This window comes from Micropterus dolomieu, linkage group LG01 (assembly GCF_021292245.1).
Source record: "Micropterus dolomieu isolate WLL.071019.BEF.003 ecotype Adirondacks linkage group LG01, ASM2129224v1, whole genome shotgun sequence".
Taxonomy (NCBI): Eukaryota; Metazoa; Chordata; class Actinopteri; order Centrarchiformes; family Centrarchidae; genus Micropterus; species Micropterus dolomieu.
The window spans coordinates 33,875,729-33,889,810 of NC_060150.1; the positions used below are offsets into that span (position 1 = coordinate 33,875,729).

At 42.2% G+C, this 14,082-nt stretch overlaps 3 protein-coding genes across 6 annotated transcripts in view; 2 read left to right on the forward strand and 1 right to left on the reverse strand.

The window, feature by feature from the left end:
- The first annotated feature begins 352 nt into the window (after positions 1 to 352).
- Positions 353 to 2,654, forward strand: cmbl (carboxymethylenebutenolidase homolog (Pseudomonas)). The gene is made up of 6 exons (XM_046066203.1): positions 353 to 507; positions 678 to 892; positions 1,080 to 1,187; positions 1,390 to 1,532; positions 1,709 to 1,800; positions 1,968 to 2,654. The coding sequence occupies exons 2-6, from the start codon at positions 678 to 680 to the stop codon at positions 2,145 to 2,147; spliced, it is 738 nt and encodes a 245-aa protein (XP_045922159.1). The 5' UTR covers positions 353 to 507; the 3' UTR covers positions 2,148 to 2,654.
- Positions 2,655 to 2,668: 14 nt separating this feature from the next.
- cct5 (chaperonin containing TCP1, subunit 5 (epsilon)) lies at positions 2,669 to 8,898 on the reverse strand. Its single transcript, XM_046066176.1, has 11 exons — positions 8,650 to 8,898; positions 8,163 to 8,223; positions 7,709 to 7,873; positions 6,857 to 7,055; positions 4,851 to 5,043; positions 4,180 to 4,329; positions 3,972 to 4,091; positions 3,651 to 3,836; positions 3,412 to 3,549; positions 3,066 to 3,246; positions 2,669 to 2,954 (listed from the first exon to the last, which is right to left on the reverse strand). Exons 1-11 carry the CDS (start codon positions 8,752 to 8,754, stop codon positions 2,827 to 2,829), a joined length of 1,626 nt encoding a protein of 541 aa, XP_045922132.1. The 5' UTR covers positions 8,755 to 8,898; the 3' UTR covers positions 2,669 to 2,826.
- Positions 8,899 to 9,027: 129 nt separating this feature from the next.
- Positions 9,028 to 14,082, forward strand: part of mtrr (5-methyltetrahydrofolate-homocysteine methyltransferase reductase) — a 27,346-nt gene continuing 22,291 nt past the window's right edge. Inside the window, exons 1-8 of one of the 4 annotated variants that reach the window (XM_046066153.1) lie at positions 9,028 to 9,165; positions 9,730 to 9,874; positions 10,058 to 10,211; positions 10,371 to 10,488; positions 10,586 to 11,102; positions 11,181 to 11,294; positions 11,384 to 11,543; positions 11,682 to 11,770. In XM_046066153.1, the coding sequence (XP_045922109.1) occupies positions 9,731 to 9,874; positions 10,058 to 10,211; positions 10,371 to 10,488; positions 10,586 to 11,102; positions 11,181 to 11,294; positions 11,384 to 11,543; positions 11,682 to 11,770 (1,296 nt within the window). In that variant the 5' untranslated portion in view covers positions 9,028 to 9,165; position 9,730. Of the gene's footprint in view, positions 9,166 to 9,352; positions 9,503 to 9,585; positions 9,607 to 9,729; positions 9,875 to 10,057; positions 10,212 to 10,370; positions 10,489 to 10,585; positions 11,103 to 11,180; positions 11,295 to 11,383; positions 11,544 to 11,681; positions 11,771 to 14,082 lie in introns of those variants that run through there. The other 3 variants (XM_046066139.1, XM_046066145.1, XM_046066162.1) reach the window with 3 other exon arrangements.

Genomic DNA, 14,082 nt, shown 5'->3' on the forward strand with positions numbered 1-14,082 from the left:
GAAGCTGCAGCACTGAAGACAGAGCAAAACCTCCACAATATGTAAATGTTCATTTTTTCCCCATTCCTTACATTTACAGTCCTTACAGTCCATTTATTTGGTCATAATTTAACGTATTGTTCCCATCAATCAATCAATTTTGAATCTGTTAGGAGTGATTTTCAATGTGGTTTCTTCTGGTTGAGTTTATAGAAAGAACTTAAGGCTGTCCCACAAACACATGTCAGACATATTGACCATATGCTTTCATGTCTATTTGCATCAGCTATGATACGGTATGTCCTTATCTCCACCTTTAAGTGCTGTTTGTATTGGCTACTCAAAAAATGTAATGTTATTTACTTACAGCTTTTATTTTGAAGGTCGCTGCAGGAATTCCCTTCTTCATATGAGCTTCACACTGATTCCACCAGCTATACAATTACCGACTTGGCTGCAACTTTTCCAGCCCTACACAACACTTAAGAAAGTTTCCTCTGTCAACGGGAATTCGGGTAAAACAACACGGTATGTCTCTGTGCAAATTGATTTACAGATTATTTTGTTTGAGACTAAGACGTCAGACTGGGAAAGGTTAACGTTAAAGCTGTGCAAAATGCTTTGTCATTGTGTTGCACAATAATGTGACTCCCAGTTCTGACCGCACGACAGAGAAACTAAATCTTGTGTGTCAGCAGATGGCGAATGAAGCCAAGCCATGCCCCTGCGACATTGGTGATCGGATGGACTATGGAGGGCTCGGCCAGGAGGTCCAGATAGAGCACATCAAAGCATATGTAGTGAAACCATCCGCTGCATCTGACAAGGCAGTCATTGTCATACAAGACATCTATGGGTGGCAGCTTCCCAACACAAGATACATGGCTGATATGCTGGCTGCCAATGGATTCATGTGAGTAAAACTGACTATGCTGCACGCACTGATAATCGTGTGTGTGCTTTTAAAAGTAGACCACATAAACAGGCTATATGACATTTTGGTGGGTGAGTACTTATTTAACCCAGAAGCTTTTCCATATGCAGTGTTATTATGGCCAGTTTAACAGTGATTTCTTCTGCCATTGTTGTGCTCTGAGCAGTGCTGTCTGTCCAGACTTCTATGTTGGAAAGGAGCCATGGAGTCCATCACATGACTGGTCCAAATTTGAGCAGTGGCTTGAAGACAAAAAGCCAACAAACATAAACAAGTAACGAAACAGCTTTTTTCCAGATTACTTGGAAGCCAAGTTGAAAATGTATCTAGCTCTAGTATGCATGTATCAAATGGGGCAGTTACAGTATCCGTATGGTCTGGTGTTTTGAAAGGCTTGCTGATCACATGCATTTATTAGCCTTTTTCCTTTATGCACTAGTTTTAAGGCATTTTGGTCATAGTATTTCCCTCCTCAGAGAGGTGGATGCAGTGCTGAGGTTCCTGAAGGAGCAGTGTGGGGCCAAACACATTGGAGCAGTGGGCTTCTGCTGGGGAGGGGTTGCAACACATTACCTCGCCCTGCAATACCCAGAGGTCAAAACTGGAGTGTCAGTCTATGGTACATCATTGCTACAGTAAAGTTAATTTCACACACAATTCACTTCAGTGTCATCTTTGTCTTCCCAATTTCAAACAAATCTATTAATATAACCCCCCCCACCCTCCCTCCCAGGCATGCAGCATTGGTTTCTGTACAGTGATTTAATGATGGGATTATGTGGTGCTGCTGTGCAGGGATTGTTCGTGACAGAGAGGACAGGTATGAGCTGAAGAGTCCTACGCTGTTCATCTTTGCAGAGAAAGATGAGGTTATCCCACTGTACCAGGTTAGTATGCATGAACCCCTCCACCCGGATACTTCCTTGCAGCAGCATCCATGTGTCACCAGCGATTAAACATTTTCTGGCTCAAGGAACTTCTGTGCTGCAGAACCTCATTTTAAAATGTCATAACTGCTGACAACCCGTGCTCCCACATTTTGTTGCTCTTCCAGGTGAGAGTCCTTGAAGCAAAGCTGAAGGAGAAGTGCACAGTGGATTACCAGGTGAAGATCTTTTCTGGTCAGACTCATGGGTTTGTCCACCGCAAGAGGGAGGACATCAACCCCGCAGACAAACCCAGCATCCAGGAGGCCAGGGCAGACATGCTCAACTGGCTCAACAAGTACATGTAAATGAGAAGGTCGGCAGCATCAGCACAGCGATAAGAGCCAGTTACACATCACGAATGGTACTTTTGACCACGTTTCTACACACAGAAGATCAACTTTCACAGACAAGATGAAAACATGATAAATTTAGCGATGCTATTTACAGCAAGCTCAGGACAGTGATTGAAATCATTTTTTTTCCACATTCCAGTTTTCCAAATGTTATTGTAGGTTTTATTTTAGGGGTCTGGGTTCATGTATGAACATGTGGATACAGAAGAACTGTAATTCTAATGTTAAACTATAAAGCACTTTTGCCTTGTGCCCCCCAAAAATGGCTGCAGTACCTGGTATTGTATGGTATGAATGCAAGAATTAAATAGCATTCATATAAATGTGGATCACACTTTATGCATCAGCTTCCCAACTTTGTATATTCATGTTTTTCTAAGACATGTAATGTACACTTGATGTGGAATACACAAATAAAGATCCAGCATAATCAGGTTCAACATTGGGGCCTTAAACAGAGCTATGGAGTCAAATTTCAATGAACCAACATTTTAATGGGGACTTTGTTACTACAACAGCTTGAACATTTTGTATGAAATGATAAATAGCAATATGCAGTGCGGTTTGGACGTGGTGTTCAGGGGAAGTGCCTAAAACCTCAGAACAGCTCAGAAAGTGTTGCAGGAGGCCTTCAGTCCTCACTCTCTCCCGGGCTTCGGATGTCGTCAATCTTTAGGATCATCTTGACTACTTGAGTAGCCAGCAAGATCTGCTGCTTCTTGCCAATCAGGGTCTCAACCACATGTTGCTGCTTCATGTCTGTGGAGGAGGAAAAACAAAAAGCCATTTAATATGGTCTCTGACATCTCTCTGGTGTCTGCTTTGACACTGAAGTGCAGTGTTGCCACTGTCTGGCAGCTGGCTCCTTACCATTGGTGTTTTTGTGCAGACAGTCGATCCCGAGGAAGGGGTTGGTCTCTTTGACCTGTCTGGCTCTGACCTCTGCCATGGTCTGGATAGGGTTCAGCCCGCTATTCTCAGCCAGCGCCATTGGGATTACCTCCAGCGCATCAGCAAAGGACCTCATTGCATACTGCTCCAATGATGGGCACTAGAGAGGCAGAAATAAAGATGATCAGAGCAGTAAGAAAAACGGCATCTTGGTGGATTCAGAGTTTGCCAAAAAAAGTGTCAAACATTTATTCTCAATCCTAAAAGGAATACCACACTTTATTTTGCTCAATTCATTGTGTATCTGCCTTTTAGTGCTTCTCACCTTGTCTGCACCCTGGTTGACAGCCAGAGCACATGCAATCTCTGAAGCTCCTCCTCCATACACAACACGGTTGTCTTTGACCAGATTGCGAATTACACACAGGGCATCATGGAGAGCCCGCTTTGCCTCTTCAATGATCTAATGAGATAGAATAAAAACTTGAATAAAAAGGTCAACCAAGTGGGACAGAAACATTAATGGATACGTTGGAATAGAGTAAAAGTCACATTTGTGCTCACCATTTTGTTGCCTCCACGGATGAAAATGGTCACAGCCCTGGTGTTTTTGCACTCCTGGATAACCAACATGTGATCCTTTGTAGTGCCAAAGGAGATCTCCTTCACCACGCCAGCCACACCAAGCTTCTCTGGTGTCAACTCGCAGAACCGTGGCACGATACGCCCACCCGTGGCTATGGCGATCAACTGCAGAGAAAACACACTTGACATTAGGCAACAGTCATTTCTACTTGATACTTTCTGCTCATCAGCAAAACGTGGCCATAAGAGATGAAGGACGTGAAAAATATTTTGCTCTACCATGTGACAAGCATCCCTTACCTCAATCTCAGGCCCTCCGACCCAGCGCACAGCCGGCAGCTCATTCTGCAGCAGAAGGTGGTTGGCTTCATCATCAAAGCCCCACTGGCAGATGGCCAAATTTGCGCCGACGCTTTTGACCTAAAAGAGAAATTTTTGAGATTAATCACATGCCAGTGCAGATGTCAAGAATTCAGTTCTTGTAGCGCTTCGACACTGCAGTACTAACCTGCTGGATCATCTCCTCAAACTTCTCCTTTTCATATTTCTGAAGGGCTTTGTAGTCCTCCACACAGGTCACATCCAACTTATGCTTGGTCTTGGGCTTAGGGGGCTCAAACGGGCAGGTAAGAATGGCGATTTTAGCATCCTTCAGAATCTGAGTGTTGACAACAAAGAATTGTGGTTAGCATCATCATCTTACAGTGGTAACAAACAGAAAATGGTATAAACCTGTAGAGTTTCCCCGCAGCACTATAAAGCAATTAACCATGGCCAACTGAAAATATCCTTTCAAAGACCCTTTCATGCGCAGTGAGAGCACAGGCAGAGGGCTTATTACAGTCCTGCGAAGGCCAAGGATACCAGATTTTCTAATTTTTGTGTCAGAACATTTGATTTATTTATTGCTGTCGGGATGTAAAGAGAATTTCAACAAATACAACAAAATATCCTTCTGAAATAAACTGCCTATCCCAGCTTTAACTTCTTGCAGTTACCGTTTAATAGACTTCAAACAATCACCAAATAATCTCCATCAACAAATTTTGTAAAATACTTGGCACAGTTATATAGACCGATGTCAGACATGTACATTTTATTTGTCCCTATGCACTGTCAAGACGAAACTGGCGATAGAGCAGATCACATCAATAGAAAGGGATATTCTCTCATTTGTACCTTGGGCATCTGAGGGTGGCTGAACTCCTTGTCAACTATGACTCCCTTGATGAGCTGTGTGTCCTCCAGTTTGCCTCCTACTTTGCCCTCCACCTTGATGAGCTCAAAGTCTACATCCTTCCTCTCCATGTCAGCCACAGTGAGAATGGCATTCACCGCAATCTCTGCCATCTGTCTGTGGCACCGGTTGATACTGAAAGACAACAGTGGAACTTTAATTTGTGATATCTTAGATGTCACACAAGAAAATTACTATATCATGGTCTAGGGGTGTGCGATATGACAATATTAGATCGCGAACAATTAAAATGCCTCCACGACCTGCCTTTCCAAAGTGATCGTTGGTATCATGCTACAATGCACTGTATCAATTTAGTTCTGTAGCTACACACGCAAACATTAAAGTTCTTCGTGTTCCCCGTCTGCTCTGCTTTAACTCCCTGTGATTTATGGAGTCTGAAGATGAACAGAAAGTGTTACATGTTGCTAAAGTAACCGCTAACTGCAGCTAACTTGCTGCTGTTATCTTATTAGCTCAGTTAGCCAAGTGGTAATAGCTTCCTCAGCCTGGACTGGGAGCTCAGAGCACCAGGGGAGTGTTTTGTGTTTAACGTTACACCTCCACTCAAGCACTGGAGGTATTCAGGCCAGGATAACATCAGTGAGCGTTGCCAGATTGTTCACCAGAACCGGAGCCGAGCGAGCAGGTAACGAAACACAGCTCTTAGCAGCCTCCTTGTGAACACGCCATGAACACACGGACCAACAGGGAATACAGGGCCGAGGTGATTTCCGGGATGATACAGATATTATAACAGATCCAATTTACTTTTTGCTAAACTGCTAAGTTAACTGTATCTGCAAAGCTAGTTAGCTCGGTTAGCCGTGCTGCAGGCTGTACTATTAGCTGAGTCAGACCCGGTGAGCCAAGAGCCAAACCTGGCAAGAAAACCACCTCGGTCCTGTATTCTGTCGTCTCGGAGGCTGTGTTGGGTTCTGGTCCGGCCGCAGTGTTCACTCACTGGGAGCTGAACCAGTCTGCACAGAGAGTCTGCATGACGAGGAAAGGGGCGTAACGTACATTCAGGCTATTGGCTACTGTAAAACGCCAATCAAGTTCTGCATCAAGTCCCTGTCTTCGTGTTTTTATGCAGAAGCAACTATTTAAATCTTTAAATTGTTAAAATAAAATGAATCAGTTCTTTGTTATTTGAATGAATCATTGGTCAACATTGTATACGATTAATAAAGTAGTGTTATTTTTCTCTTTTAAACTAACAAACTAATAACGTAGAAACAAAATAGTCTTAAAAAGCAACATGAAAATGAATCGTGATTAGACTGTGAACCATAATCCTGCCTGAAATAAATCGTGATATATTTTTGCCGCATCGCCCACCCCTATAATGGTCCATACCAAAATCTAAAGAAATGTAGCTTACAAGTGAAAACACGATTTAATAGTTTTCTGTTTTACATCTGATGTACCAAATAGTCAAGAGCATTTGTACACTCAGTTGCCAGTTTATTAGGTACAATAAATTAACAGGAACTACCTCAGATTGCTTACCATTAACTCAACTACATTCAGTTGCCAGTTTATTAGGTACTGCTAAGTAAAACTAATGCAGTTTAACATAACAGTCCTGCAATAAATCCTCCCCTTTATGAAAGTTAAAATGTTCAGTTTTAAACTGCTTCATTGAGGTGTTGATTTCAACTGTATGGTCATTTATGAGCATGTAGATAGTGGTGCTGTTGAATCGTATCGAATTATACGCAGATGTTTCTAATATTGTGTGTACTCTATACTATTGTGTACTATTTATATAATGACCAATATTAACCTACATAAATGTAGGATTTATTGCAGGGCTCTAGCATTAGACTGCATTTGTTTTAGCTAGGTGTTCCTACTAAAGTGGTAATGGAATGGAAAGCAATCTAAGATAGTTCCTGTTGATTATATTGTAGCAATATAACACCGTTGTGTATATAAAACTCACATTTTTGATCCCAGTGTTGTCATGGCAGTCTCAATGAGTGGTTCTGTGTTGTTGGGATCGCAGGGGAGGGTTTCTGCAATTTTGTCCAGCTCGTCGACCGCAATGCGTGCAGCCTGGTCATAACCGTCAGAGATCCTGATGGGGTGGATCCCACGGTCCAGCAGCTGCTCAGCCTGCTCCAGCAGAGCGCCAGCCAGCACTGAAGAGGAAGAGGAAAATACAGTAAGACAGTAATGCTAACAATAACACTTACACATGGCTGACAGGTTTTCTTGATCAGAGCTGCAAAAATGTTGCTCATAACACGTTAGCTAAATTACATTTTCCATATTCCTAATCCACGCTTTTAGGGATACTTAAATTTCAAAGTTTTTATGAGAAAGTCAATATCGTCAAAACTTTGAGACTATGAGAAGGTGTTAACAGAAACTCATTAATAGTGTTCTTTATATTGTAGCGCACCATTTTTGTGTCTATTAATAACTGAAGAAAAACGTACCCGGATAAAATGCAATTATGCAAATCCTGTTGCGTTTAGGGTAAAACAGCAGCTAAATAATTCTCTCTTCTACAAAAAAAAAAAAAAAACACTTGAAAATTTTGGATTTTATGATCTAGCTGAGCCATTTCATTGCAAGCCTTGGCACGATTATCAATACATTTCAAAGTGAGGGTCTATAATGATTGCACAGCAGTGCAGAAAAGTCTCCTTTTCAGAAACACTCTAGGATTGTATAATGTTGTGATAATTAACATGTTGAACCCTATGTTAAAGACCACCAGAAAGAGCAGAAAGGTATAAATTCAGGTTTACAGTCCATAAAAAGAACCCCTTGTTTTTCTTTCCCATACCAACAACTCCAGTGGTTCCATCACCAATCTCATCATCCTGGGATTTGGAGAGCTCCACCATAAGCTTGGCAATCTGGTGGTCCACGTCCATCATGCTAAGAATAGTGGCTCCATCATTGGTAACTGTTACCTCTCCATCCCTGTCAACCATCATCTTATCAAGACCTGGATGCAAAAAATTGAATAAATGGGTCAGGAGAAGTGAAATGCGCGATATTGGCTAAACGATTACAATAGCTGTCACACAACTGTATGTGGGAAGGATACCAAATTTACAAAGTCGAGCTCAATATACAGAAGTTATATTGATGGCCAGCATCTACGCACTCATCCAGCCTTGTCATATGATTAATCGTTTTGACAGGAAGTCTGATGTGGAGAGACAGCTAGCTGAAATAGTGGCATCGGCAGCTGCTGCTGCTGCTGTGACAGCTCTACATTGGTTTATACTCACCATTAGGTCCCAAAGATGTTTTAAGCGTTGACGCCACTGCCTTGGCTGCCATAATATGAGACTGCAACACACAAAGATTTTCATGTCAGCTCACAATTTGAGTAATTCCCTATTCTTAGTTTCTAAACCGAAGACAGATTGAAATTGCCATCTGCAAAAAATAGTTAAAAATCTTTTATATGAAAATGTTGCGCATCCATAAAGCCCATTTTGGGCACAGCCCTGTCTAGCAACACTCACCCAACACGCCTTGCACATGGGCCTCAATATTAGCATGACCAGCAAATCCTTTCACTAACGCTATGCTGTGGTTCTGCACAAACCTCTCGTTTTCCAGTTGAACACATGCTTACAAAACATAGCCTTGGTTAGCAACACATATCGTCTCCGGTTTAACGTATTTAACGTCGTGCAGCTAACAGCAAATTAGCAATTTGCTAACCAACGTGCCACAACTGTGCTCCGCTAACTAGCCCATTGTACGTACCTTCAATGCGCCAATGCCCGATAACCGTGTCTTCTTGTCCTGGTCTTTAATGATGATGAAAGGCCTCCCATACTCATCAAACGCCAGTGTCCCCATTGCGGACATGTTGACTGTGAGATTAGGACACTTAATACGTGTTAAACGGATAAAATGATGAGTTTTTACGATGTAAACCTGGAGTGTGGCTTAACTACAAGCCGCACGGGTCTGCCGGCGACTTCTGGAAGGATCCACGGGCGGAGAGGGCGGAACCAAGTAGAATTAACGGTGTTTTTATTACACATTTAAACACCGTTTTATCAAGACAAACAACGCAGATTTAATTAAACCGTTATGGAATGAGTCGGGGAAACAATTACAAGCTTTTCATACAGATTATTAAAAAAGAAAAAGAAGTTTTCTTATGACGTGGTTTCTTCCGATCACGTTCACTGGTCTCGCGTGAAGTCCAGTGATGTAATTCCATGAGGACTGACTTGGCTGGGCTGTGTGCATTTCCACAGCTGTATTCAAAAGGTAGGTAGTATATCTTAACATAAAACTTAATATAGCCGCCTTCTTTTTATAGTATTTAACCATCTGTACTTGTTTAACATGATAGCTCGTAAATACACCATCCGGGGATCAGATGTCGGCAACAGGGCTTGTTATTTGTCATTTATTTAGTTACTAACAGTGAGCTAAACACGTGTTCTCTCTTAAACTCTACTGTCTTTGTGACGTGGTTGTTTTTACATTTAGCGTTACATTATGCAAAGATAAATAACATGCTCGAGTCCACTTGATAACAGTTATCAAAACGTGACGCAACATCCGTGTACTTCATGGTGGCGTTCAGGACAGTTGTTACACGGTAAATAATGTTGCAAAGGCCGGTCTGTGACAGTCTGTTACCTGCTGTCAATGTGCAGTTTGTAGGTCCGCCGAGATATCCACGATGCACAGCTCTACAACAGAGTACTTTACTTAATCCTCTCAGTAGCAGTTACTTGACTTGGTCCATGAGCTCTTTATAGTTTCTGTCCACAAATTGTTTCAGATCTACAAATTAAGTTACGTTCTTTTTCCATGACTCTGTAGCATGCCCTGTGAAGTGAAGCCTCGGTTCGTGGTTCTGTACGGGTCTCAGAAGGGCCAGGCCCAGTCCATAGCAGAAGGGGTTGCTGAGGTGGCGGAGGAGCACGGACTGGTTGCTGAGCTCAGCTGCTTGAACCAAAGTGAGAAGGTAGCTATTGCACATTAAAACCCTTTATACTTGTAGCAGAGCTGTTTAAGCCCCTCTTATGTTGCATGGCCGTCAATAATATATTAGTAGAAGTGATATTGCCTGATGATTTTGTGGATATTAAAGTTTTCACATCGACTGGTGGAAACACAAGTCACTGTTTAATCATATAACTGGTTCCAGTACAATTTGGAGAAGGAGAGTGCCCCAGTGGTCTTTATTGTGTCTACTACTGGAGACGGGGAACCGCCAGACAATGCCCTCCAATTTGTAAGGCGCATCAAGAAGAAGACCCTCTCCACTGACCACTATAAACACCTTTCGTATGCACTTTTAGGTAAATTCTAGGTCTGAGGTTGCTTTTTTTTCAGTGCGTCTGTCAATGTGGGGGACTTGGTTTGCAAAACACACAATCATTACAATGCAGAGCACTGCACAGTGTTTACACAGTTACTGGCTTGAGAAATTGTCATCTGTTTTTCTCTGTCTGCTCCAGGTTTAGGAGACACAAATTATGCAAATTTCTGCAACGGTGGGAAGACAATTGAGCGTCGTCTACAGGAACTTGGAGCCAAACAGTTCTATGCAACGGGATATGCAGATGATGGTGTAGGGTGAGTTCTACAGAAAAATATAGACAAGTACATTCAACTTTCAGCATTTGACCTTTATCTTACCCATTTTCTTTCTCACGGACTTTGTTTTCTCCAGGCTGGAAGTGGTCGTGGACCCCTGGCTTGAAGGACTGTGGAGTGCAATCAAAGGAGCCTTATCAAAAATGGCTTCTGCTAGGACTGGTTACTTGAAAGGAGAAGAAGGGGATTCACCAAAGGAAACTCGTGATTCATCCATACCAGATGTCCAACTAAACCTCTTAAGCGTCACTGACCACCAGAACTGCGAGTCGGTCGGAGTATCTGTACAGACGGTCTCCAATTTTGCATCTGCTGCTTCGCCTTCATCTTTGGCTGCACAGACTGCTGTTTCTGATCCCAGGCCAGCTTCTCCTGCAGAGAGCCCTGGGTTGGCAACCCAGTCTCCTGGTGCTGCCAGTGTTTTTACATCAGTACCGGAGACACAAATCAGGGATGCTGGAGTTCCCGATGTTGCATTGGCAGCCTCTCTGACACACTCCCTGCCGCCGCTGTCTGAGTCTTCTCTTAATGTTCCTGCTCTGCCTCCTCCCTACCTTGATGTCTCTCTTCAGGAGGTAGACACTGTGGAACAGGTGAGGAATGCTACTGCTGATAAAAAACCAGTATCTTTGCCATATTTCATCTCTGATCTAATAAATGTTTTTGGTCAGATTGTTGGACCGTTAAACAAAGATGCTTTCCATGAGGTTCCCATATCCAGGGCTGTACAGCTGACCAGAGGAGATTCAGTCAAGATGGCTCTGCTCTTAGAGCTGGACATCTCTGTAAGCCTGACATTTTTCTAAACATGCGATATGTATTTAGATAGCTTTAGCAGTTGCAGTTTCAACTTTTAGATGCTTCTTTTTCCTAGGATTCCTCGAAGATGACAACCTATCAGCCAGGGGATTCGTTTGAAGTGTTCTGCCCAAACAGGGCCACAGAGGTGGAGGACATGCTCCACAGATTGGGCCTTCATGACCACAGGAACCATAGAGTGCACATTTCTCTACGTAAAGACACTAAGAAAAAAGGTGCGCCTGTCAACAAGCACCTAATGTTTTCTTGAAAAGAGCATTTTAGCATTTCTTCCAAATAGATTCTTGTGTTTGTGACATTCATATCTACCCTATTGTGATAATTCTCAAATGCTCTTTCCTCCCTGGTTTTAGGCGCCCAGGTCCCATCCTACATGTCCCAGAACATTTCTCTGCTGTACCTCCTCACATGGTGTCTAGAGATCAGAAGTGTTCCTAAGAAGGTACTGCATGTCCAAACATTGCTCTACAGCTACTTACTTTGTAAACTGCATTGGCCGAGACACTTTTTGATGTGTATCGGCATAGTGAAACGGAAGACATTGTTTTAAAAGTGTCATGTCGTCTCCAGCACACTGCTTTTATTGCTTGGAAGAACATCTATTATATTTAATTAGGACGTGCAATAATACTTGAACACAATTAATATTTATTTATTTGGATCTACTTACTGAACAGGCATATGGGTACTCAAATAGTCTGTCAACACAGGGTCTGGATCCAAAAGATTTTCATTGGTTCATAGTTTGGTTTGACTGAATTTACCAAGTGTCGGTCCGAGGCTGAAATAATGAGTAAACTTTCTTAGACCTCTGTGGCAAATGGAGATGAACACATTTGGTGCTGGAAATGTCAAATGGCCACAGTCTTGAGCTTAGGCAGAGCCAAAACTTTGACCTGGAATGAGTTTCACCCGATTCCCTTACATTTTTACCTTTCTTTAAAATACTATACAGTGACTGCTAACTTGTGTACCCTGTACTCTTTGTCCTGTTTCTAATTTCCATTTCCCAAGCTATTTTCCCCACCAAATTACACCCTCATCTTGTTTTTTTTAGTTAAATTAATTATTTAATAAAAACATTATCCAACCAAAATGAAAACCATTAATGTCCCTCTGGCTCGAGGTGCATCAGTAGTTTATTGTTCTTTGTAATTAGCACACTGACTGACAAATTGAAGACAATTTGTAAAGTGTCAAAATAAGGCAGCCATCCAATTGCTTCTTAATAAATACAACATTTTAAGTATTGCTCTGCATGCATCATTCTTTAAAAGCACAAAGTGCCCTATTTTAATGATCTAAGCGCGTGAAAATGACAACTGCGTCGGTTGGAAACTAGAAATGACGCTGCGCTTTGTGTCAGGTGCAAGTTAGGGCCCAAAATCACACCGCACTTACAAGATAATATCCCCTGTGGCACACTGCATACTAAACGTTTACATCACCAAAACCATCCATCCATCGTCAACCGCTTATCCTGCGTACAGGGTCGCGGGGGGCCGGAGCCAATCCCAGCGTACGTCGGGTGAAAGGCGGGGTACACCCTGGAAAGGTCACCAGTACATCGCAGTACATCACCAAAACATGTCGCATTTTGTTTTTAAACATAAAAAATAAAGTATTGTTATGCAGTAAGTTTGGTCAGAAGGATGAATTAGAGACACTAGAGAAACAGTGCTTCTGATTTCGGTGCTGATTTTATTAGAGAAGTTTTTTAACTGTACAAATGAAATTGATCATGTGTGAGAACTATATTGTCCATCCTGATGGTAACAGCTACCATCTGTTCAGTTCCCTGCTGTATACAAGACTCATTTTCTCCTCTGTGTTATTGAATTCCTATACAAAAATTGATTGTATAGGGTCAAACTGTTGTCTACAGTCTTACAAGGCAGTAAAAGTTTTATTTCACAACACCTGTCTGTGTAATCCAAGCAGTTAATCTGTTTTACTAAGGCACTTACAACATCTGTAATCTTTATACTCTAATAAAGATAATCACCTCAGCCTCATAGTAAGTACAATTCCTAATAATATACATAACGATATACTTGGCATGTCGCTGCTGAGACAAATATCAATGTTACCCGGGCTATCCACAATTCTTTTGGCACTGGATTGGAATACAGTGGGGGAAAGAAGTATTTGACCCCTTGCTGATTTTGCAGGTTTGCCCACTTACAAAGAATGCAACGATCTATAATTTTAATCATATGTACATTCTAATAGTGAAAGACAGAATCCCAAAGAAAATTCCAGAAAATCACATCATATGAATTTATAAAAATTGATAACCATCTGATGAGGAAGAACAAGTATTTGACCCCCTGGACAAACAGCATGTTAATATTTTGTAGAAAAGCCATTATTGGCCAGCACAGATGTCAAACGGTTTTTATAGTTGGTGACAAGGTTTGTGCACATTTCGGCAGGGATGTTGGCCCACTCCTCCCTGCAGACAGCCTCCAAATCATTCAGGTTCCGAGGTTGTCGCCTGGCAACTCGAATTTTAAGCTCCCTCCAAAGATTTTCAATTGGATTCAGGTCTGGAGACTGGCTAGGCCACTCCAGAACCTTGATGTGCTTCTTCTTCAGCCACTCTTTTGTTGCTTTGGCGGTGTGCTTAGGGTCGTTGTCGTGCTGAAACACCCATCCTCGACCCATCTTCAGCTCTCTCACTGAGGGAAGGAGATGTTGGTCCAGAATTCCACAATACATGGCCCCGTCCATCCTCCCCTCAATACGATGGAG

Coding starts and splice junctions, on each gene's coding strand:
- cct5 (XM_046066176.1), bottom strand. CDS start 8,754: ATGTCCGCAATGGGGACACTGGCGTTTGATGAGTATGGGAGGCCTTTC. Junction 8,224..8,649: donor CGGGCATTGGCGCATTGAAG/GTACGTACAATG, acceptor TGTGTGTTGCAG/TCTCATATTATGGCAGCCAA. Junction 3,837..3,971: donor TCGGAGGGCCTGAGATTGAG/GTAAGGGATGCT, acceptor TTTTCTCTGCAG/TTGATCGCCATAGCCACGGG.
- cmbl (XM_046066203.1), top strand. CDS start 678: ATGGCGAATGAAGCCAAGCCATGCCCCTGCGACATTGGTGATCGGATG. Junction 1,188..1,389: donor AAGCCAACAAACATAAACAA/GTAACGAAACAG, acceptor TTCCCTCCTCAG/AGAGGTGGATGCAGTGCTGA. Junction 1,533..1,708: donor AACTGGAGTGTCAGTCTATG/GTACATCATTGC, acceptor GCTGCTGTGCAG/GGATTGTTCGTGACAGAGAG.